The sequence below is a fragment of the Schistocerca serialis genome, chromosome 9 (assembly GCF_023864345.2).
Source record: "Schistocerca serialis cubense isolate TAMUIC-IGC-003099 chromosome 9, iqSchSeri2.2, whole genome shotgun sequence".
Taxonomy (NCBI): domain Eukaryota; kingdom Metazoa; phylum Arthropoda; class Insecta; order Orthoptera; family Acrididae; genus Schistocerca; species Schistocerca serialis.
This window is the reverse complement of record NC_064646.1, coordinates 278995945-279021589: the sequence shown is the minus strand read 5'-3', so window position 1 is coordinate 279021589 and position 25645 is coordinate 278995945. Positions and strand designations below refer to the sequence as shown.

Below are 25645 nucleotides of genomic sequence, written 5' to 3'. Positions count from 1 at the left end.
AGAGAGAGAGAGATGTTGGGGGCTGGGATATAGCTGTAGAGGGAGAGTAAGCAAGTTCAAACAGATGTAGGTCATGGATGTTATTCAGAGATGAAGAGTTTTGCACAGGATCGACTAACATGGAGAGGGGTGTCAAACTAGTCTTTGGACTGATAACCACTACAGCAACAATGTGCAGGTGTTATATATGTAGCCCAGACTTACATCATTTAGAGTGTTTCAGACTTTCCTTGAAATTGTAAATTCTTCTTTTTCTTCTTTCTTCTTTTTCTTCCTGAAACATTTCTGCCTATTCAGCTCATTACCATAGCTTCTTCAGTGGTAAACTGCTTTGCCAAATTCATTCAAAGGCCCATGCACATCATGCATCTTTAAGCCACCTTCAAAATTAAGATGTCCCATTTCATTTGTTCAAGGAAAGTGAGAAAGATTTAATCAGACTGAAGAACTTTCTAAACCAAAGTTCAAGCAACTAATGCCACATAATATCCCTTTGGCACAGTAAAGCAGATGACATAGAACAGTCACATTCTAATCAAAAACACTGTCAACTACATAATGGTTTTCATTACAGATTGGGAAGGAGATTTTGGTAATTCTGTTTTCAGTAAATAAATTTGTTGTGCAGCCATTTGTTTCAAGATTACATCTTATAATGGACCATAAATAATTAAATACACTACTTGGTCCATATTCCTGTTTGACCAAGAAAATGTTCAGTGGTTATGAAATTAGGACTTGTATCTCATTTCATGTAGATATGAAATTCTACACAAAATTATGCATTAGCTTGCCATCACAAAGACTGTATATAGGTCCTGATGTATTCATTACATTATGTGATCCAGCTTGTAAAGGGACACCCTCATCTAGCATTACTTTTCTTCAACAGAAGTTATTGACACCAAAAATACTTCCTACCTTTTAAACAGGTTAATATTATTTCAGCTGTTTAGCTCAAAGAATTTCATCTGATTTGGTATACAATTTATTATATTTCAGGTTAAAATGTTTAAAAATAAATCACTTTATTTTCTTTGTTACAATTGATATGGACCATCTCTGTATGTGCCGTTAAAATTACTCTTCTTTTAGAAACATTTGAAATTACATAATATGTGGCACACAATAATTTCCTATTATTAATTGCACAGTCAGGTGCTAATTATTAAATTTATTTCAGGATCCACTTATAAAATAATAATACAGATTAACAGAACATAATTTGTTAACACAATTTGTAAACTCTTTAGAAAATTGTTAGAACTACACAATGAAGTAGTTATGGGTATGCCTCTGGTGTGATCAAATGGGTTTTTACGTTTGGCATTAACAATGTAATTTTTGATAATGAAGTGGAAATTCTAAAGACAGTGTGAGATAGAAAAATGTGAAAAAATAAAAATCACGATAAAAACAGGCAATTCTTCAGTAGTCATTACGCCAATTGGAACCAGAAGAAGCAATAATATCAAAAATTTCAACCTCAAGAATCAGCCACCAGATGTGAAGAAGTGGAGACAACTTTGAGAAAAGAAGACAAGTAAAAAAGATTATTGTAAATCTTACTCCTGTCAAAGCTTATTAAAAGAGTTTATTTTGAAGATTGACAATTAACAGATAATGTGAGCGAGATTACAAGCTTCTATTAGACAGAAGACCATCATTCCATGGTGTGGCATGCTGTTCACATGGGATGTGAAACACTCCTAATAGTGAGAGTGACTTTTGTGCTAGCAGACATGTTTAGGTTTGTATCCTCTTGTGGTGGCTTCCCAGAGCTTGATTTTCAATCTCAAAGAGCTTGTTTTCTTCTTTGTTAAATTTTTTGGCCTTTTAGAAAGTTAGCATACATATATATCTTTTCATGTGCTGGAGAAAGAAAGATTTAAGCTGTATTAAAATATGTCTGAATAAGTTTGAGAATTTGATGTTTCAGCTACACAGTCAGTAAATCTTGTTGCATGCTTTTGGATGACTGTTAGTGTCCATCTCTGAAAATTGCCAGGTTATCTGGATTGCAAGATTCTACAGGAAGAGTAGCAGGGTTCATAGTAAACAATTTTTTTTCCTGGCCCAAAGGGATCTCTTATTCTCTGTTGTCCTGTTGGTGTTAAGAAAGTGGTAGAGTAACATCAGCTATTTAGTACAACTAAGAAAACAGTAGTGTTTCTTAAGTAGTAGAGTTTGTGTTAATTTACTATCTGAAATTCAGAACAAACAGTGTATAATAAGATAACAGTATTTAAACACTTATGCAGTTTCTAGCAGATGATTTACTCTGTTAAAATATGCTTTGATTTGTTCCACATCACATAAAATTCAGATCCATAGTGAATTTCCCATAACATTTGGAATGAGTGGCAAAGATATGTTCGTCCTGTAATTGCAGGCCCATAAAGACGTGCGAGATGAGTGAGCTCGGGTTGCTAGTGCAGTTGCCAGGGTCTTTGGCAGATGTGGACCTGGTGGTGCGGGGCTTGCATGTCAACTACGACCACTATTCTGACCTGAGTCCTTCCTGTGAGCTGAAGCAACAGTTCGATGTTAAGCCTAACGGTAAGGAAATTAAACTTAAGGCCTGGCGCTACAACCTGCCTGGGCTGTTGGGCTGCAGCATCAGGAGAAGTTTGTGAATTTACTGACCTGTCAGTTGGGCTTCTTGGAAATCTTCTTCTTCTTAATTTAAATTTGTAATTGCTACTAGGTGGAAATGAAAGAGGATGTAGATGAAGATGAAATGGGAGATACGATACTGCGTGAAGAGTTTGACAGAGCACTGAAAGACCTGAGTCCAAACAAGGCCCCCAGAGTAGACAACATTCCATTAGAACTACTGACAGTCTTGGGAGAGCCAGTCCTGACAAAACTCTACCATCTGGTGAGCAAGATGTATGAAACAGGCGAAATACCCTCAGACTTCAAGAAGAATATAATAATACCAATCCCAAAGAAAGCAGGTGTTGACAGATGTGAAAATTACCGAACAATCAGTTTAATAAGCCACAGCTGCAAAATACTAACACGAATTCTTTACAGACGAATGGAAAAACTGGTAGTAGCCGACCTCAGGGAAGATCAGTTTGGATTCCGTAGAAATACTGGAACACGTGAGGCAATACTGACCTTATGACTTACCTTAGAAGAAAAATTAAGGAAAGGCAAACCTACGTTTCTAGCATTTGTAGACTTAGAGAAAGCTTTTGACAATGTTGATTGGAATACTCTCTTTCAAATTCTAAAGGTGGCAGGGGTAAAGTACAGGGAGCGAAAGGCTATTTACAATTTGTACAGAAACCAGATGGCAGTTATAAGAGTCGAGGGACGTGAAAGGGAAGCAGTGGTTGGGAAGGGAGTAAGACAGGGGTGTAGCCTCTCCCCGATGTTATTCAATCTGTATATTGAGCAAGCAGTAAAGGAAACAAAAGAAAAATTCGGAGTAGGTATTAAAATCCATGGAGAAGAAATAAAAACTTTGAGGTTCGCCGATGACATTGTAATTCTGTCAGAGACAGCAAAGGACTTGGAAGAGCAGTTGAACGGAATGGACAGTGTCGTGAAGGGAGGATATAAGATGAACATCAACAAAAGCAAAACGAGGATAATGGAATGTAGTCGAATTAAGTCGGGTGACGTTGAGGGTATTAGATTAGGAAATGAGACACTTAAAATAGTAAAGGAGTTTTGCTATTTGGGGAGCAAAATAACTGATGATGGTTGAAGTAGAAAGGATATAAAATGTAGACTGGCAATGGCAAGGAAAGCGTTTCTGAAGAAGAGAAATTTGTTAACTTCGAGTATAGATTTAAGTGTCAGGAAGTCATTTCTGAAAGTATTTGTATGGAGTGTAGCCATGTATGGAAGTGAAACATGGACGGTAAATAGTTTGGACAAGAAGAGAATAGAAGCTTTCGAAATGTGGTGCTACAGAAGAATGCTGAAGATTAGATGGGTAGATCACATAACTAATGAGGAAGTATTGAATAGGATTGGGGAGAAGAGAAGCTTGTGGCACAACTTGACCAGTAGAAGGGATCGGTTGGTAGGACATGTTCTGAGGCATCAAGGGATCACCAATTTAGTATTGGAGGGCAGTGTGGAGGGTAAAAATCGTAGGGGGAGACCAAGAGATGAATACACTAAGCAGATTCAGAAGGATGTAGGTTGCAGTAGGTACTGGGAGATGAAGAAGCTTGCACAGGATAGAGTAGCATGGAGAGCTGCATCAAACCAGTCTCAGGACTGAAAACCACAACAACAACAACAACAACTAGGTGCTTGAGGTAATTGGAATAATTTTACACAATGCCACTGAAGTAGATTTCCATTTTTATGCTGTTTTATTTTCACTGTCTATGTTGATGAAAATCAACTTTTATATAGTAAATTCACACCTGTAATGATACAGGTCAGGAAATTCAATAAAATTAGTCTAAATTACAGGGACAAGTGGTGTTAATGCATGATTCAAACTAAAAGTGTTCCAGTTAAAAATTTTTACTTAAATAACTTTCATTTACTGTTACTCAGCATGTGATTAATCATATAGATTTGAGTGCATTTACTTTTACTCATAACTAACTGAGAACTAGAGACTGTACTCTATAAATGATGGATGCTGACTGACTGTGCTTTTGTTCACAATGTTCATTTAAAGATGTGCATAATACTGTTTTTACAAAATTATAAACTATAGAATTATTACATATTCAGTAACAAAATAAAATACTGAAATAGTAGTTAAAATATATACCTTAGAGAAATAAGTTATTTTGTTTAACAATAAGCTAAGTATTCTTCAGATGGCAAAAATGATAGGTTCTATTTTACATAACGAAATGTTGGGTCTGCAGTTTTGTCCCCAATATGTAGCAAAGTCTTCCAAGAAATGTCTAAAAACTCTCTTCTGATTGAAATATTGCATAGAATAACATATAATTCCTGTAAAATTATACATTTCTGGAAACAGGAAAATTAGGACTACAGGACAATGATGCTGGATTTTTCAAAGGAATGCATTTTGCAATTCAAACATTCTGGAAACCAACAATTACTAATAAAGATAACTTTTTTAAATACACATTTTTTCAAAGGAATGATAAGGTGTTGTTTAGAAAGGAGAGAATAGGTCTTTCGAAAACAAGCAACTGTTATTAGGCTTACATTTTGAAATGCATGTGGTTTTAGTGGATTGTAAATTTTGAATGCTTCATCGAAAAAAATGTCTGCATGAACACTTTATGTTGTTAACATCAGTGGCCTATAAACTATACACCAAATAAGATTTTGAAAAATACAGCTTGTATAAGAATTTGGATATTTCACCTCTAAACATCAAACCTCAGCCCCTCACGACTTACACCTCAATCCATAGAACTTCTTACTCCGCATAAACCATAACCCCCCCCCCCCCCCCACCTACCTTTTACCTTCTTCTCAAGATCCACAAACTCAATCATTCTGACCATCCTATAGTTGCTGGCTTCAAAGCACCCACCGAATGTATATCTGCCTTAGTTGATCAATACCAGCAACCAATAGTACTATATAAATGACATCTTTGCCATATGGACTCATGGTGAGGCTGACCTGTTAAAATTTCTGAAACCTCTAAGTACCTTCTCCCAATTAAATTTCACAAGCTCCTATTCCAAATCCCATGCCACTTTTCTTGATGTTGATCTCATCCTCACTGAAGGCCAGCTACACTTCTGTCCACATTAAGTCTACTAACAAACAACAGCACTTACATTTCGACAGTTGCCATCCTTTCCATGGCAAACATCCCCTCCCATACTGCTTTAGCATTTGAGGCAAATGTATTTATTTGGATGCAGACTCTTTACAACAAGACACTGCCATTTTCACCTCAGTCTTCACTGGACATTAGCCTAGTTCAAAATCAAATTTCCCAAGCCATCACCTCCAATCCTGATATTGCTGATCCCTCCAAAAAACAACTTTGGAGCACACCACTTGTTACTCAGTATTATCCTGGTCTTGAATGTATTAATGAGCTACTTCCACAAGGCCATGAATTCCTAAAGTCATGCCCTGAAATGAGATCCTTTCTGTCTGAGTTTTTTCCCACCACAGCTAGAATTGCTTTTCATCACCCTTCCAATTTCCACAATATCCTTGTTAGACCCCATGCTCCTTCTGCACCCATCTCCCTACCCTATGGCCTCTACACTTGTGACTGTCCCCACTTGAAGACTTGCCCTAAGCACCCTCCTGTCACCACCTATACCAGCCCTGCAACTGAAAAAACATACATCATCAATGGAAGAGCCACCTGTGAAATGACATGTCATATACCAGCTGTTATGTAAACACTGTTCGACCTTTTACATCAGTATGACTAGCATCCTTTTATCAGTTAGGATGAAAGGGCATAGGCAGAGGGTGTATATTGACAAGAGACAATATCCTGTTGCAAAGCATGCTCTACAACATGACAGTTGTGACCCCAGTGCCTGTTTCACCATACACGCCATATGGATTCTTCCCTCAGACACCTGTCGCTCAGAACTCAGCAGGTAGGAACTAGCGCTACAACATGTCCCTGTTTTGCACCACCCACCTGGCCTTAATATACTTTAATTCCTTCTGTCTCAGCATTTCTTCACAGTAAATACTCCTTTCTCCACTCATTTTCTTACCTGTCTATTTTTAACTACCTGTGCTATTCACTCTTATTATTTCATGCATGATGTTCTAGCAGTAATGTTGTCTTGCATATTACCCTGTCTTCCACCTTTAATCTCTCAGATTTTCAAAACTTGTCCAGCACAGTCCCCAACAATCAGCGTTTCCTTCTCACCCCATCTGGTAAGTCTCCCCTCATCTGTGGTTCTGGGTAACTTTTCCAAACTGCTGCCATTTTCCTAAACCTCTCCAGTCCTTTTTCTTCACCCCTCTTCCTACCCCTTCAACTCTTCTGCTGGAAGAAGAAGCCACTGGCTCCAAAAGCTTGCATAAGTTAAACCTTTTTGTGCGTGTATGTTCTCCTGCCACCACTTGGTGAGTTGATGTTTTGTTATCTATCCATTTACATTATATTGTCAAAATTTGATTTATGGAACCTGGCAAGTGCGATTATGACTCACACTCTGAGGGTTCTGTACAAATTATGTATGTAGACAATAATAATAATTTAATGGTAAAGATCATTGTACTGGATGCTACTTTGGAGAATTGTGTATCCTTAATCTACCTCGATTATCCAGCTGGGATAAGGGCACCTATGGTTTAATGTGGAATTGAAACGATATGTTGTTTCTGATGGCTCCTTACATCATTGAGAGGTAGAGAAGGGTTAAAACAAGGGCTGAAAAATCCAACATGAGATTCCATCCTGTGATATTTCAGTTTCCAGGCACGCACTTTACCAATAGATCACCAGAACTGACTTATATGTAGATAGTTCATCTACAGGTGTTGATGGATAACAAATCACAAACAAATATTTTTTTATGTGATATAATTACAAGTTAACAATTGTTAGATTGGGGGGGCAGGGACATTCTGTTGGCTAGTTCCAAAGATGTTTATTGTCCAACTGACCAGCTATGTTTCCAATTTTGTTTAGATGCATTTTGACCACTCAGCACCTCACCTGTATCATGAGTAGTTCCTTCATTCCTTGCATTGTTCAAGGATAATTTTTATGCATGCATAGGAAGGTCTTGTTATTGTTTTAAGTGCATGACTATGCATAAATAGGTCGGTTGTATTATTGTTTGAGTCTGAGCAATGAATCAGTAAAATATAATAACCATGAAATATGTAGAAGTATGTATCCAGAGCGATTGAAAATCCAATGACCACATAGAGCTAATTGAAGGAAAGCAAGATGTCATAGTGATATTTACTGAACCAATCCTAAGTGTGCTTGCAAAACTCTCTTTTTGCTGATTCATGAATGTTGCTAAGCAGTATGAGACCTTTAACAAGTAGGATTAATAGATGACATTAGGATTTTTTAAAGACTATGAATGTTTTTCATCACAGGTTTGTAGTGATAGTGGAAAATTATCTTGCTGCAAACTGCCACTTGTCGAAGAACTTTAAGAGGTGTTAAGTAGTCATAGTTTTGTTTATTCTTTGTTTTTACTTTTGATCACTATTTGTAATTAGAGATGTATTTTATATATTGTCTGTGTAGTTGTGCTTTGTAAATGTTGGAATAAATATTGTCAAGTACCCAACATTTAGTGATGACCCCAACGTGATCATGTCACCTAATGAGTTAAAGGGCTGTGTTGGCTACAGCATACACATAAACCTTCCGTGCCATAACATATACGCATAATGACTATGCCAACGTGTACTTCTCATGCAACTTACGGAGGAGCCTACACTATACTCAGGCCAAAACCAGCAGCCACCAGCAAGATGCCAGTGATCCCGACAGTCATCCGCACATCTGTGAAACTACCTCCCTTTGGCAACAAAACCCAATGCTTTGGTTTGCGCAATTGGAGAGCCGCACGTCACTGCCAGCAAGACAATGCACAGCTGTGTCATTCTGGCACTAAATGATGAGGTGGCCAGCGAAGTACAGGATATTATAGCCATGCCCCCAGCCCTGTAAATGTAAGTGACAATTAAAAGCACACTAATCAAGTACTTGTCACAGTCAGAGACCAAGAGACTAGAGAAATTTGCTGGGCACAGAAGAGCTTGGTGGTCGCACTCCATTGCATTTATTACATCGTCTGCATGCTTTGGCAAATATTGCAGTCAGTGATGACATACTGAGGAGCATATGAATGTCATGACTGCCCACAGATATGCAAAAGATATTTACAGTGTGTGTAGGTAATTTAGATGTCCTCACACAGATATATAGTGGAGATGTATCCATCTGCAACTGTGACAGGCATCACACCACAACTAGAGTCCCATCAGAGCAACATTTTCATTGCTACAGGTACAAATGGCAGAGCTTACCACACAGGTTGCGGCTCTGCATGCAAGTACCAACCAATGTTGGCACTGTAGTTCAACATAGGTTGTAGTTGCTCGACATCAATCATGAGGGTATGTTGGTACCACAAATGATTCAGTATGGAGCCCAAGAAGTGTAACCCACCATGTGAAATGGGAAGCAGTCACAACAAGGTTATTTTCCACGACCACTCAGTGATGATGGCAACTGACTCAGCAGATAACAGATGTCACCTTCTGGTCACTGTACAATACACGAAACAGCCATTCTTGGTGGTCCCAGAGCAGATGCGTCAGATTACATGGCCAAATGCCTATCTTGCCATAGTCGTGATCATTGGTACCTGTTTGTCGCCAATGGCTCCACCATTAAAACATATGGACAGGTGACATTAGCTCTCAACCTGGGTCTCTGATGTCGATTTGAACGGCAATTCATAATCAGCGACATAGTGCGTCTAATACTAAGAGTAGACTTTTTGTCATGCTGGGGACCAGACCTCAGATACCACCATCTTTTGGAAATGACAATCAACCTAAACAGCCAGGGTCAGTTTCATTACAGTGACTGTGCGGGACTATGAACAGTAACAGGTGATTCACTGTGTATCGTACTCCTTCAGCAATATCCAGATGATATGCAGCAGTGACTGACACTTGCACCAGTTCAGCACAATACGGTGCACCACATATTGAAAAGTCCTAGTCCAGTGATCTATGTACAGCCATGTTGTTTGAAACTGGATAAGTTTAAAGTAGCAAGACAGGAGCTTACCTTCATGCTGGCAAAGGGAATCTGCCAACCATATGATAGTAGCTGGTCTTTGCCTCTCCATGTTGTGCCACAGAAAACCAATGGATGGCACCCCTGTGGTGATTATTGTCAGCTAACAAAAGGAATATTCCTGATCGATACCTTGTGCCTCACATTAAGGACTTTGCACTCAACATACATGATAAATGCATCTTCTCTACTATAGATCTAGTGTGGGCTTACTATCAGATACCATTTGCACCAGAGGAGAGCCACAAAATGGCAGTGTGTACTCCATTTGGACTTTTTGAATTTAACAGGATGCAATTTGGCCATGAAACACTTCCCAAACTTTTCAAATATTTATGGATGAAGTTATATATGATCTTGATTTCTGTTTCATCTATATTAACAATCTTTTGGTGATGTCCAGATCAGACACAGAGCACCTAGAGCATTTACTCCAGCTTCTTGACCATATTTCTGCACACAGTTTGCTTGTGAATCCAGAGACATATGTTTTCAGAGCACCAGAGGTGCAGTTTCTTGGCTACACTATTGGCACCATCTCCACAAGAGATGGTTTAGATGATTTTGAATTACCCACAACCAATAACAACATGTGAGTTACATCAATTTCTATGTGTCAAAAACTTTTATAGGCATTTAGTTTGTAACCATACTTTATTGGTGGCACCTTTAAATGAGTATCTATGAGGGATGCATAAACCTGATGAATAAATGAAGTGAATTGATGCAATGCTAGCGGCTTTTGTGAAACTAAAATTTGCTATCAAAGACACCACACTGTTGATTCACCCAGCTCCACAAGCATCTCTCGCCCACATGGTCAATGCCTCTGTGACAGCAGTGGGTGCCATGTTGCAACAACAGATAATCCATTGCTGGCAACCATTAGCATATTTAAGCAAGAAACATCTACCGGCACAACAATAGTGGTCCACATATGACCGGGAGCTGTACACTGCACACACCACTGATGAGAAGTTCCGGTATGTGCTTGTGTGCTTGAGGGGCAACAATTCGTCCTGGTTATGGACCACAAAACTCTCGCATATGCATTTCAATAAAAAACCTGACAAATCCTCTTCACACTAGCTTTGCCGTTTAGATTTCACTGGACAATTCACAACAAGGATTATACACATCGACGGTGAGAAGAATCTGCCGGCTGACACTCTATTTTACATTCAAGAGATCACAAGCACTATGGACTATGAAGCCCTTGCAGCAGCATAACAGCTTGATACAGAGCTGTGAGAGATTTTGGCAGAACCCACTGGTCTACAGCTCCAGCGTCTTTCGTTCCCAGCAGCAGCATGTCCTTTTGAGACAAAGAGTTTCTGTCAGCAAGACATTATTTCATTGCAGCAGCTGTCACAACCAGGAGTCCATGGAACCACCAAGCTTATCAAATGAACTTTTGTGTGGCCAAGTTTGAATGTAGACTGCAAGGTTTATGTACCTCAGTGCACTGCATCCCAGTGCAGTAAAATTTCATGATATGTTCTTGCACCACTTGGCACACTTCTGCCACCCAGTTAAGGTTTCGAGCATATACATTTGGATGTAGTTGGACCTCTACCACCATGTGAAGGGTTTACCTACTGTTTGACTGCAATTGATTGGTTCACATATTGGCCAGAAGTTTTTCCCATGGTAGACATCACAGCAGAGCTACCACTATTTTTCGCAGGTGAATCATCCATTTTGGCATTCCCTATGCATCGTGATGGATCAAGGTAGAAAATTCACTTCACATCTATTCAGACTGCCACTTTGCTTCTAGGAACAAAGAGGGTTAAAACCACAGCATACCACCCAGTGGCCAATAGACTTGTGGAACAACTGAATTGAGAGTTAAAGGTGTCCTTAAATTGTTACAACTCACAATGTTGGACTGAGTCCCTACCTGTCGTTCTACTGGGCATCTGTGCAGCTATAAAGGAGGATGTGGGAGCCATGATAGCCGAGATGGTGAATGGACAAACAAAGATGAATTTATGGCAGTACACTGGGTGATGTGATCAAGGCTCCATCTTTGTTATGAAACTGTGGTTGCACATATGGCAATTGCGCCCCATGGCACCAAGAGAAAGACAGTCTCACATTCATTTGTATTTCATGAGTTGTCAAGATGCAAATAAGTTTTTGTTCAGTGCTTCACCATGCATATACCATTACAGCCACCTTATGATGGACCCTACAAAGTGTTCAGTAAGGAGACAAACAATTTAAGGTGGGCATTGATGGTAACCTTAAAACAATTTTATTTTACGGACTGAAGCCTTTTACAGCACCATCTCCACCATCTGCGACAAGGCAACAGGACAAGCCAATACAGACATGTCAGCACAGCTTCCCATCCCACACTGGAATGCAGGAGCTTTGCAGCTGAGGTTAACTAATGGTGTCGGTGATGCCAAAGGAAGTGACACAACTGCAAACACTGCAAAGCAAGTGGTTACATGGTCAGGGCATCATGTGCAATTCAACCAACTACATCATTGACACTGGGGGGGGGGGGGGGGGGGGAGGGGCGGGGGGTTGAATCCTGTGGCAATAGTGCAAAATTATCTTGCTGCAAAGTGCCACTTGTCAAAGAAGTTTAGAAGACATTATGTAGTCATAATGTTGTTTACTTCCTGTTTTTGCTTTTGGTCTCTATGTGTAACCAGAGATGTATTTTTCGCATTTTCTCCATAGTTGCACTTTGTAAATGTTGGAATAAACCTTGTCAAATACCCAGCAGGTCCATTCAATTCATAGGATGTTTATAATTAAACTTTCACTTCTTGAGAGAGCCCTTAGGAAAATGAGCGACAGTAGGACAATGAAAGTTCATGGAAACAGCTCTTCTTACCTTGTACAGACCCATGTTGACTCTCTCCCCATGTAATGCTCATGGATACTTGTGTTTCAACCCTGCATCACCATACCAGTGTTGGCACATAATGCCAAGTCAAGACAGTAACACTACCAACAATACAAATCCTGGAGGTCACAACCTCAACATCATTTTTATAAAGCTGGGTACTCATATTTCAGTGTACACTGGCTCAGGTAGCAAAAGTTTAGTTAAAAGTACCCCATACTTCCTCCTTTAATTTCATGTAATATGCAGAGGTTCGAAAGATTCAAGTGGATATAAAATGCAGGTTCTAGCACAGTTTTAGAAATGCTCCTCCCCTGAAAAAGCATCAAATTCCCTAGTTTATACCTAACTGTCACAATTTTTTAAACAAAATAAGGTAATATAAAAAAAAGAAGAAAAAATAAGGTAGCGTATTTATTACATTCCCCTCTTTTTTACATAAACTATCCTCAGTTTTTAAAAAACAAAAACATGCACAGAAAGTACACAAAAATAAAAATATAAAAATGTACAATATGTTGACAAATTCAGTTTAATGCGTAAGCATCTTATTGTTCAAATTTTTACATTTGTATGTTAAGAAAATAGATTTATCATTTCGTGCTTCCAAAGTACATTCATTCTTTTAACTTACCTATCAGCTGAGCAAATTTTATGTTTATTATCTAAAATATAAAATGTAACAGCTCATATTTCATACAATTTCAAAGCTGGGATCACTTGAAGAAATATTATGTCATTACGCAGGACCCATATATGTAATTTCCCCTTTGAGCTCCGCAGTGTGATTTTGAACACCTACATGTCAAAGCATTTGCTCGTAGTACATCCAACCATTTATAGGAACATTTATCAATGATTTGTTTATTGCAGGCACTATTCATTTACAAACAATTGTATAACCAAAAAATAAAAAATATACTGTATTTTATAATGTTAGAAACCTGCAACTATTCTATTGGTCATACTGTCAACTTGATATAGTGTTTTACAACATAATGACATCTAATTATTTTGTAATTACTATAATTCTCAATACAAAACTAAATTGAGAATGTAAACATAGTGTTTAATTAGGCTACAGGATTATATAATGAAATTCAGACTACACTAAAAAATTATGTATTATTATTTGAAGTGGGGAACATGCTAGGAACACTTGGGATAATGGAGTTTCTGCGCACTTAACAAAAATGTAATCAGCATTATTTATTTGAGTCAGTTCACTTATTTTCCCATTTAAATGATAGATATGTATTTGACCTTGTATCCTATTTCATGTATTTTAGTTGTAACCACTGGATGATAACATTTTGAGTAATTTTGAACTATTTCTGTGATTGTAATTAACAAAATTACTATATGTAACAATGTTCTGATTGCCAGTGAATGTGTATAAGGCCCACAAGAAATAACTCAAAGGTTCCAGTGCAGTGTGAGATTTTGATGTGTGACATAACAACAAGTCAAGAAATAAACAGCATTCAAAGTTCTAAATCTGAGTGGCTCTGTATCACTTTTTGACTTTTCACATTACTAGAGAACAATGGTGATCTCTGACCTGTCCTCACACATGGAGATTACAGGAAAAATTAGTTGCAGCGGAGCAATGAAAAGAAATGAAATTCCAACCAACAAGTTTTTTCAAACAGTCTGTGTTAGATATATAAAGACTTTTACTTTCATTTATTTATTTGACAATTATTATCCGCAGCAAAATCATATGCCACAATATGGCAGAGGAGCTGGGATTTGATTTAAATTTCAGTATAAGTGCAAAAGTCAACTTGTGAGTTTCATGTGTAGTATTTTAACATCTCAACTGAAAGACGATTTTATTTGGGAAGCAAAATTTTGGGCTGCATGCTGAAAGATTCTGGAATTAAAAAATTATAAGGACAAGGAAATAGGATTGTGCAGCTATGAGTAACAGTTGACTACAATCATCTTGGATATCGCAAAAAGTGAGGTATATCATCTACCATTAATTCATCTTTTCTTTGATGGTGTTATTTCAGCGGGCCATGTGAAGAGGTATTTTTATTCAGGGAGTGTTTTTCTCTATTCAGACTGTGGAGACACATCTACAAATTAACCAGGCAGTTGTAACGAGACTCCATTCACTATTTCTGCAGAGGAACCGTCTAGACCTGGGTTGTATGAGTTTTGTAAGCCAAGCAGGACCATGTGGAGAGCTTCTGTCCACCTGGTATAGTGGCACATCAAGGCTGCTTTCAAAGTACAGTGTCAATACTCTATCATGCCATTACTGACTGGGTGTTAGCTGGCTGTGTTGTGGTGGCTTATCCCACAGAACGCTGTTAGCTTTGTGAGCAAATCAGATTCAGATTGTTTACAATGATCTGTAGTGATGTGCAAATGACAGCCAAATCGAGATACCCAGTTTAACGTGAAGGCATAAACCAAGGTTTCTGCTGAGACATTGTCCACTGGGGCCGCTTCTGGCCACTGCATGAATCAGTCAATCATCGTCAGCTAATATCGATGGCCATTTGATGGCGGTAACAATCCCACAATGTTGACATGTACATGTATAAAACAGGTGGTGCTTTCAAGAAAGTTTTCGATAGGTGCATGCACGTGCTGACCGACCTTACTGCACTGACACTATGTACAACATTAGTTCACTCACAGCAGTCTTTCTTCATCCCTGGCCACACAAAGCGATTTGAGATTAGGCGTATTGTAGTTCATGCTCCAGGATGACACAGGTTATGCAAAGATGTAAACACATTTTTCCTGAATCTTGCAGGTAAAAACTGTCGTGGTTTGGCTGTGGACACATCACAGTACAACCTGATACCTCTGTCAGGAGTGATGACTAACTGCAGATCCATTGTAGACTTGTTTTCCTGCAACAGCTCTTGTAGTTCTGGGTCTGTAAGTTGTGCTTCTGCGAGTTCTGTGTAGTCTATGGTGGAGTCGCTGCTGACATGGGAGAGACAATCCTCTACTACATTCTTGATTGCGGATATATGCTGGATGTTCATACTGAACTGATATACAGTAGTTGGTTGTGCTGCCTTGGTGAACAGTTCATATCATTCTGTTGAAAGGCATATGTCAGCATCTTATGATCTGTGAATATGGTGAACTCACAGGCCTCCAGCTGAGGACAGAAGTATTTGATTCCCTCATATATCACTAAGAGTTCTCGATCATAGGTGCTCCACTTACATTGAGATGACGACAATTTCTTCAAATAGAAGGCTAGAGGTTGCCACACATCATTGTTGTGTTGTTGCAACACTGCACCTGCAGCTGTCTGGCTTGCATCTACAACCAATGCTAATGGTGCATTTGGCTCAGCATGTGCCAACAATGCAGCATCCACTATTGCTTGTTTAGCCCATTCAAACGCACCTGTCATGCAGTCTGACCACTATATTGTTGTGTTCCCTTTGCATTTCAGGCCTGCTAGCACAGCTGTTGATGGTTCCTGAATATACACTGCATGTGGTAAATGTCTGTGGTAAAAATTACACATCCTCAAAAATCATCGCAACTCCATAACTGTGAATGGCCACAAAATCTGTAGGATGGCGTCCACTTTGTCAGGTAATGGTAGTGAGTCAGAGAGAGAGATTCGGTGGCCAAGGAAATCTTCTGGTTGACCAACAATACATTTTGCTGTGTCCAGAATGACACCATATTAGTCTAGCCATTTAAAAACTTGTATGTGATGCTAGCAATGTTCTTCTGGCAAGACCGAAAATACCAATATATCGTCAAGGTAAGCAAAACAGAATGGCAGACCTTGCAACACTGAACTGATATGTCTCTGCCATGTCTGTGCAGCGTTTCTGAGGCCAAAAGTCATGAATTTACTTTCAAACAGGCCAAATGGCATAATTATTGCCATCTTCGGGATGTCTTCTTCGGTGACAGGTATCTGTGTGTATGCCTTGGTGCAGTCCAACACACCGTACAGGTGGGCACTGGTCAACACTTAGTTGTAATCATGGAGCAATGGAGCTGGGAACGATCAGGCACTTTAAGGGCATTAAGTGCTTTATGGTCCCTGCACAGATGCCACGCAGCACACTTCTTAGGCAAGAGATGTAGCAGTGATGACCAAGGGCTACTTGATGGTCACATGATACCCTTTTGAATCATACTATCAAACTTGGCCTTGGCAATAGCTAACTGTCCCGGGACTAACTGTTGGGGTCTGCAGGATAATGGTGGCCCCTTCGTGATCTTTATTTAGTACACTGTGCTATGCTTCACTTCCTTAGGCATACCTGCAGGTTTTGTCAGTGCCAAAAAATCCTGAAGTAAGGCAGCATACTCGCTGTCTGGTGCTTCAGCCAGCTTGGCGGATTGGATGGTTGTTTGGCACTGGAACCCTACAACCATCAGTCCAGTGGTTTGGTCTACAGGCATGTGTTGGCAATGTCAGACAGGAAGTCCACTCCTGGGTATGTGCAGGAGTTAGTACAGTGACAAGCTTGATCACCAAATCTTCTGTGAGACCAGTATATCCCCTGCTATGTTTCAGTCACAGGCACAAATGAGGCAGTTGATGCTCTGCTGCATGAGTACTTCAGGTATCTTGGTGGCCCTTAATCACTGTTGATGTTACATTGAGACATCAATTGGCTAATGTGTTGTGTCAACATATTGATGTTTTCTGTCAGAGCATCGTAGTCAGCACACGAAACTGTGGCTGATGTGCCCACACATTGCACAGTTGCTATGTTAATAGGTGCAGGTGAGATAGCGTCCTGTACCGTGTCTGTTAGCTCAGCCACTGTGTCTAAAAGCAGTTTCGATGGTGAAGCTATTATTGCTTTGATGGCAGTTGGCAACTGACTGCTCCAGATGGTTCTCAGCAGGCTGTCAGGTACAGTACCAACATCAATCTTACTTCGGAGGTGCCGCAACTGCGACAGTTTACAATCTCCTATGTCCTCCTGCATCATAACTTGGTGGAGGCACTCTTCTTGCAAAGCTGTTACTCTGCAGATAAGTTCTGCTTTGAGCCGATCATAGGCATTACTCTCTGGCAGTGCGGTAATGATGTATTGCATTTCACATCAGAACTTGGTGGAGGCATTCTTCTTGTGAAGCTGATACTCTGAGGATAAGTTCTGCCTTGAGTTGGTCATAGGAATTAGTCCCTGTCAGTGCGGTAATCACGTATTGCATTTCAGCCACATAGTGATGACTGAGCTGGTCCATGACCAGTGCAAACTTGGTAGTGTTGGCAGTTATCCCAGAGTAAAAGAAACTAGCTTCAACTTGCGCAAACCATGGTGCTGGATTGTGAGGCCAGAAGGGTGATAGTCTAACAGTGAGTCTGGACACAGAAGGGTTGGTCGTGGTCAGATTTTCTGTGATCTTACAGTATCACTGTATTTTGTGCATCAGGCAGGCGATAAATCATGTAGGAGTCACCAGTTTGATCTTAGGGCTAGGTACTGGCCTGTCTGACCAGTTGGCCTGCTAGCTTCTGATAGATAATGCACGACGTTATCTCCAATGCTGAGATGAAAAGATCTTTATTCATTCATTTGGCAATTAATACAGGATTTCTTTTAGATGCAGTGTACGTCAAGACAAGACTCACACAAAAACGAGTAAGTGACTTGTTGACTGGTTACTCAAGAACTAAGTATGAAAAAGGTACTTAAGAACTAAAATGGAGAAAAAAGAACATGTAAAACACTATATACTAAGAGTAAATGGCACGAAGTAACGGACAAAACACAGCGCTCCTAGCGGCTGGCATAGAACTAATTTATCCATGGAAAATAAAATACTTGTGGTGTGGCACATGGGTGATGCATTCATGAACCAAACTGCTCTGCACTGCAATGCTAATTGTGGTTGCTACAGATATATCATAGCAACACATTAAATGTACAAGAAGGTTTATAGCACTTTTGTACATACAAATTCTATTGGAGCACCCAGTTCTATTGGAGGACCCAGTTCTGTCACAGAACATCACAGAACATTATTAGACATGGACTGCACAGAAACTGACTAGATTCACTGCCAATATCAAAAGAAAAGAATGATGCACCAGCAGCATATGAGAAAGATGCATCTCAGGCTACAACTCATGAGGAAGAAACTACATTATAAACAGCTTGTGAAGGATCATCTTCACTGACAGCAGCAGAAGCACCAATCGAAAATGAAGAAACACTAATGCAACCATCAGTATCGTAAACAAAAGAGCAAAAGAGACAACATCAGCAGTCGATCTTCTGGCAGCTGCTGGGACAGTACCTACATGTATGCAACAAGCATCATATCAGACTGCTTGCTCTCCCCCCACCCCCCCTCCACCCCTCCCTAGTTCACCCTCTCTCTATCTCTCTCTCTCTCTCTCTCTCTCTCTCTCTCTGTTCTCTCTGGGATACCCACATTTTCAATGTAGCCTGTTTTAATTTTTACTTTTTATGCTTATACTGGCTGCTTTATTTATATATCTTTACAAGATATAACTTTATAAATTTAGAAAATATTTCTATCATAACAAAAATGTAACTGTAATCTCCTTTTGCCTCTGGAGATTAACCAGAGAAGCCAGCTCTCACCAGTTCCATCTGTTCCTTTTCTTTTTTTTTTTTTCAGAATTAAGTTCCCTGTGTACTCTATACATGTTTGGTTTCTGACTTTCACACACTGCCATTTGTCATGAGTGGCTCATTTTTCCTAACTCTTCTCATATGGTTGTAAAAATGTAAATGTTCCTGAATCTTTTGAATGTACATTAAGGTTCCACAGCACCCAATATATTTGTGTACATACATTATCAGAATATCTTATACTGCTCTGACTAACATAACTTCCATGTATCATTCTGTGGACTATTTCTCCTAAATAACACTCTCTTGTGAACCTTATAATGTTGTGCTGCCTTGTCCTTTCCTTTCTTTCTCAAATAACTCTTTACAAGTCTGCAATTCTCATCGCGGTTTTGGTTTCTTCTTACTTCATTACAAATTTTCCCAATTTCTTTTTTAATCTCTAAGTACTTTCATATACATAATTTTTAAACATCTTCCTTCTTCTCCACTGCTGTCTTCACCTTCACCCCCATGGTTGTTTATACAGAGCATCTGCAATGAGATTTTCCTTTCCTTTTACATATTTCACTAAATAATCAAACCGTTGTAAGCAAAGTGCCCATCTTTTGATCCTAGGTTGATGCAGTTTACATCATGTAGATAACTTAAACATTTATGATCAGAGTATGCAGTGATTTTGTGCCCCAGTAAATAGTTCCTAAATTTAGTAAAAGCCCACTGAATCGCCAAAAGTGCTTTTTCAGTGACAGTGTAATTATTTTCATGTTGTTACAGTGTTCTGCTGGCAAAAGCTATGGACTGCTCCTCTACTTTACAACTACTTCTTTCTCTTGAAATAAATAAGTTCCCAGTTCTGTTTCCTCACTGTCAGTCAAAAACAAAATGGGAATGTCAGGTCTAACTTATATAAAATTTTGCTATCACAGAAGTGTCTCTTTATCTCATACAGAATTGTTTATGTGGTTTTAGTTTAAGTTTGCACTGGTAAGTCTTTACTCTTCCAAACTTCTTATTAAATACATCATAATATTTCCACAAAAATTTTCTTAAATCCTCTTTCTGTTTCTGGTCTAGTTTTTCTGCACTTTCTGCTTCAGCTTTCACAGAAGTATGGTACTGTTCATCATCTTCCCTTTCCTTAAGGCAATACTCCTCTTCTTCATAGCAGCCTCTCTTATCTGCATATTCCAGCCCCCTGACTTTATTAATACTGTTTGTGGAGTTCAATGTGATTAATTTTGTCTGGGAAGAAACCTCACTTCTAGATGCTGTAAAAATTACTTCCTTGTTTGTCTAGTAGAATCCTACTTTTGCTTGTATAATACAACCCCTGCCCATAATAATATTCTTTATCAACTCTGGGATCACAGGGCAACCTAGTAAATTGCTACGCAGTTAGTTCTAAATTGCAGTAATATTTGTTTATTCACAATTTTGCTATATCTCCCAGTGGCTCCTCTTATTTTAATCCCTATCAGAAGTGACTCAACAAAATTTGAATTATGTTTAATTCTATCCCTAGTTTTTCAGACACTCCACAAGTTCAACTTTCAGAGCCAGTTACATACTTACCTTCCCACAGTGCTTAAGCAATTTCTAAAATTTGAGGCACCAGAATGCACCTCTTCAACCACGGTAACTCAGCCTCCCCCTCCCCCCCCCCCCCTTTCCACCTGGGCATACAATAAAACTACAAGATTTCATATAAACAACACATACTACCATCTGTTACTTGAGCAGTTACACTTTGCTCCCTAGCTCCGCTTTGTACATATCAACAAAACTCAGTAGTCATCCTGATTATGATGTCACATTTTGAACAGCTTCTGGCCACAATGTTCAAATGTTTCCACTGTAACATCTCACTGAACTTATCTTGTGACAGCCAGAGCGAGAGCACCAGCAGCAGCGAGTACTGTTTGTATAAAGCGTTTATTTTGCATTTTGTTTACGACCTTCCACTAAGGAAGGGATTCTATTTGTGTTTATCTGCTCTGCATAGTAACTAACAGTTCTTGATAAAACTTTACGTAGTTTTCGTGTTAGATTTCTTAGTGTTTTCTTGATCGTTTAGAACAGAAAGCGCCCTAAAACCGTCTTTTGTTTGTTTCGCGGCCGTTAGCCACTAGTCACTTGAATCAGCAGTTGTCTTGTGACAGCCAGAGCGAGAGCACCAGCAGCAGCGAGTACTGTTTGTATAAAGCGTTTTTGTACTTATTTGCTGCGCTTAGCTTTTAAATAGTTTTTCTGGGAAAACCTAGCGTAGTTTTCGCGTCTCGTATTTCAGTGAGTGTTTCTTGATTATCAGAGTAGCTCATCAGAAGATTATCTTGGGAATTTGTCACCGTATAGAGTAGGGTAAACATAGTCATGTGTAGGGACTGTGGTTGTTGTGAGCGGACGCAAGGAGAATTGGCCACTCTTCGGGGGCAGGTGGAGGCTTTGTCTGTTAGGCTCATCGAGCTCGAGGCGCAGGCGTCGGCTCATAGTGGCGTTGGGGCAACTGTGGTGAGACCTATGCCTACTTCGGTGGCCTTGGAATCACATGGAACCCCTGATGTCGCTGCGTCTTCCGGCAGTGAGCATCTTACCGGTCAGCCATCACTCCAGGGTGAACGGCGGACAGTGGTTGGCTCGCGCGTGCCTGGCCGAAAGGCGAAGGTGGGATCTGGCCGCGTGGCAGCTGCCTTACCCCTTTCCAACAGGTACGGGGTGCTTCCTAGTGGTGATGACATCGTTTCCGAGCCACCGCAGGATGCCTCGCCTGTTGGGCCAGTGGCCGATTCTCCGGCAAGGTCCCGACAGTCACATAGGGCGGGCCTATTAGTTATAGGGAGCTCCAACGTTAGGCGGATTATGGAGCCCCTCAGGAAAATAGCGGGTAGGTCGGGGAAGAATGCCAGTGTGCACTCGGTGTGCTTGCCGGGGAGTCTCGTCCGTAGTGTGGAGGAGGCCCTTCCGGCAGCTATTGAACGCACTGGGTGTGACCGGCTGCAGATAGTAGCACATGTCGGAACGAATGACGCCTGCCGCTTGGGTTCTGAGGCCATCCTTGGTTCCTTCCGGCGGCTGGCTGATTTGGTGAAGACAACCAGCATCGCACGCGGAGTGCAAGCTGAGCTTAATATCTGCAGCATAGTGCCCAGAGTCGATCGTGGTCCTCTGGTTTGGAGCCGTATGGAGGGTCTAAACCAGAGGCTCAGACGACTCTGCGACTATAATGGTTGCAAATTCATTGACCTCCGTTATTGGGTGGAGAACTGTAGGGCCCTCCTAGACAGGTCAGACGTGCACTACACACCGGAAGCAGCTACTAGGGTAGCAGAGTACATGTGGCGTGCACACGGGGGTTTTTTAGGTTAGAGGGACCCCCCCTTGGGCGAAACGATAAAATACCTGACGGCTTACCAGAGAGGACATTATCATCGTTGATAAAGAACGTCCGTCCTCAGAGACCAAAAACAGGAAAAGTTAACGTAATATTGGTAAACTGCAGGAGTATCCAGGGCAAGGTTCCTGAATTAGTATCTCTTATTGAAGGAAATAGTGCGCATATAGTATTAGGAACGGAAAGTTGGTTAAAACCGGAAGTGAACAGTAACGAAATCCTAGACACAGAATGGAATATATACCGCAAGGATAGGATAAACGCCAATGGTGGAGGAGTATTTATAGCAGTAAAGAATTCAATAATATCCAGTGAAGTTATTAGCGAATGCGAATGTGAAATAATCTGGGTTAAGTTAAGTATCAAAGGTGGGTCAGATATGATAGTCAGATGCTTCTATAGACCACCTGCATCAGCAACCGTAGCAGTTGAGCGCCTCAGAGAGAACCTGCAGAACGTCGTGAAGAAGTTTCGTGATCATACTATTGTAATAGGGGGAGACTTCAATCTACCAGGTATAGAATGGGATAGTCACACAATCAGAACTGGAGCCAGGGACAGAGACTCTTGTGACATTATCCTGACTGCCTTGTCCGAGAATTACTTCGAGCAGATAGTTAGAGAACCAACTCGTGAAGCTAACGTTTTAGACCTCATAGCAACAAATAGACCGGAACTTTTCGACTCCGTGAATGTAGAAGAGGGTATCAGTGATCATAAGTCAGTGGTTGCATCAATGACTACAAGTGTAATAAGAAATGCCAAGAAAGGAAGGAAAATATATTTGCTTAACAAGAGTGATAGGGCACAAATCGCAGAATATCTGAGTGACCACCATCAAACGTTCATTTCTGAGGAAGAGGATGTGGAACAAAAATGGAAAAAATTCAGAAACATCGTCCAGTACGCCTTAGATAAGTTCGTACCGACTAAGGTCCAAAGCGAGGGGAAAGATCCACCGTGGTATAACAATCATGTACAAAGGTACTACGGAAACAAAGAAAGCTTCATCATAGGTTTAAGAGTAGTCGAATCATAGCTGATAAGGAAAAGCTGAACGAAGCGAAAAAGAGCGTAAAGAGAGCAATGTGAGAAGCATTCAACGAATTCGAACATAAAACATTGGCAAACAATCTAAACAAGAACCCTAAAAAGTTTTAGTCATATGTAAAATCGGTAAGCGGATCTAAATCCCCTATTCAGTCACTCGTTGACCACGATGGCACCGAAACAGAGGACGACCGAAGAAAGGCAGAAATACTGAATTCAGTGTTCCGAAACTGTTTCACTGCGGAAAATCGTAACACGGTCCCTGACTTCAGCCGTCGCACGGACGCCAAAATGGAAAATATTGAAATAAACGATATCGGAATTGAAAAACAACTGCTATCACTTAGTAGCGGAAAAGCATCCGGACCAGACGAGATACCCTTAAGATTCTACAGTGATTATGCTAAAGAACTTGCCCCCTTTCTATCAGCAATTTATCGTAGATCGCTGGAAGAACGTAAAGTACCTAGCGACTGGAAGAAAGCGCAGGTCGTTCCCATTTTCAAGAAGGGTCATAAATCAGATGCGAATAATTATAGGCCTATTTCGCTTACGTCAATCTGTTGTAGAATAATGGAACATGTTTTGTGTTCTCGTATTATGACGTTCTTAGATAATACAAATCTCCTTCATCATAACCAACATGGATTCCGTAAACAGAGATCATGTGAAACTCAGCTCGCCCTATTTGCCCAAGAAATTCACAGTGCCGTAGACACTGGCGAGCAGATTGATGTCGTATTCCTGGACTTCAGGAAGGCATTTGATACGGTTCCGCACTTACGTTTAGTGAAAAAAATAGGACCTTTATTGTTTACAATATACATAAATGACTTAGTTGACAACATCGGTAGCTCCGTGAGGCTATTTGCAGATGACACGGTTGTCTACAAGAAAGTAGCAACATCAGAAGACTCGTACGTACTCCAGGAGGACCTGCAGAGGATTAATGCATGGTGCGACAGCTGGCAGCTTTCCCTAAACGTAGATAAATGTAATATAATGCGCATACATAGGGGCAGAAATCCATTCCAGTACGATTATGCCATAGGTGGTAAATCATTGGAAGCGGTAACGACCGTAAAATACTTAGGAGTTACTATCCGGAGCGATCTGAAGTGGAATGATCACATAAAACAAATAGTGGGAAAAGCAGGCGCCAGGTTGAGATTCATAGGAAGAATTCTAAGAAAATGTGACTCATCGACGAAAGAAGTAGCTTACAAAACGCTTGTTCGTCCGATTCTTGAGTATTGCTCATCAGTATGGGACCCTTACCAGGTTGGATTAATAGAAGAGATAGACATGATCCAGCGAAAAGCAGCGCGATTCGTCATGGGGACATTTAGTCAGCGCGAGAGCGTTACGGAGATGCTGAACAAGCTCCAGTGGCGGACACTTCAAGAAAGGCGTTACGCAATATGGAGAGGTTTATTATCGAAATTACGAGAGAGCACATTCCGGGAAGAGATGGGCAACATATTACTACCGCCCACATATATCTCGCGTAATGATCACAACGAAAAGATCCGAGAAATTAGAGCAAATACGGAGACTTACAAGCAGTCGTTCTTCCCACGCACAATTCGTGAATGGAACAGGGAAGGGGGGATCAGATAGTGGTGCAATAAGTTCCCTCCGCCACACACCGTAAGGTGGCTCGCGGAGTATAGATGTAGATGTAGATATTAAACACACACATGTGCACACGCACACTCACATTCATTGATGCCAGTGCAGTGGCAAATTATAGGTTGTTATGATTTAATATACATGTACTATTTTAGATCACGGGTGCCAACTCATTGCAATGAGTTAAAAAAAAAAGTCCGTAGGAGACGCCAGAATGCTGTTCTGACACATTCTGGCCAAACTTAAGCTTTGCCTTTGTATATCACAATCAGTTTTTTTCTTAGCTTTATACAATAGATATTCCTCTATTTCTTCAAACCCCATAGCATTCACCTCACCATTGCTTATGTGTGGTTCCAGTTTTAGTTGCATAGCACCCACATGCATATGAGATATTTCTAATTTGC

The 25645-nt window shown here is 40.2% G+C and overlaps 1 protein-coding gene across 1 annotated transcript in view; it reads left to right on the top strand.

Moving 5' to 3' along the window:
* The window catches only part of LOC126419539 (dynein axonemal intermediate chain 7-like), a 770648-nt gene that overhangs the window by 171375 nt on the left and 573628 nt on the right, over positions 1-25645 (top strand). Inside the window, exon 8 of the mRNA XM_050086729.1 lies at positions 2393-2559. Within this exon, the coding sequence (XP_049942686.1) occupies positions 2393-2559 (167 nt within the window). The remainder of the gene's footprint in view (positions 1-2392; positions 2560-25645) is intronic.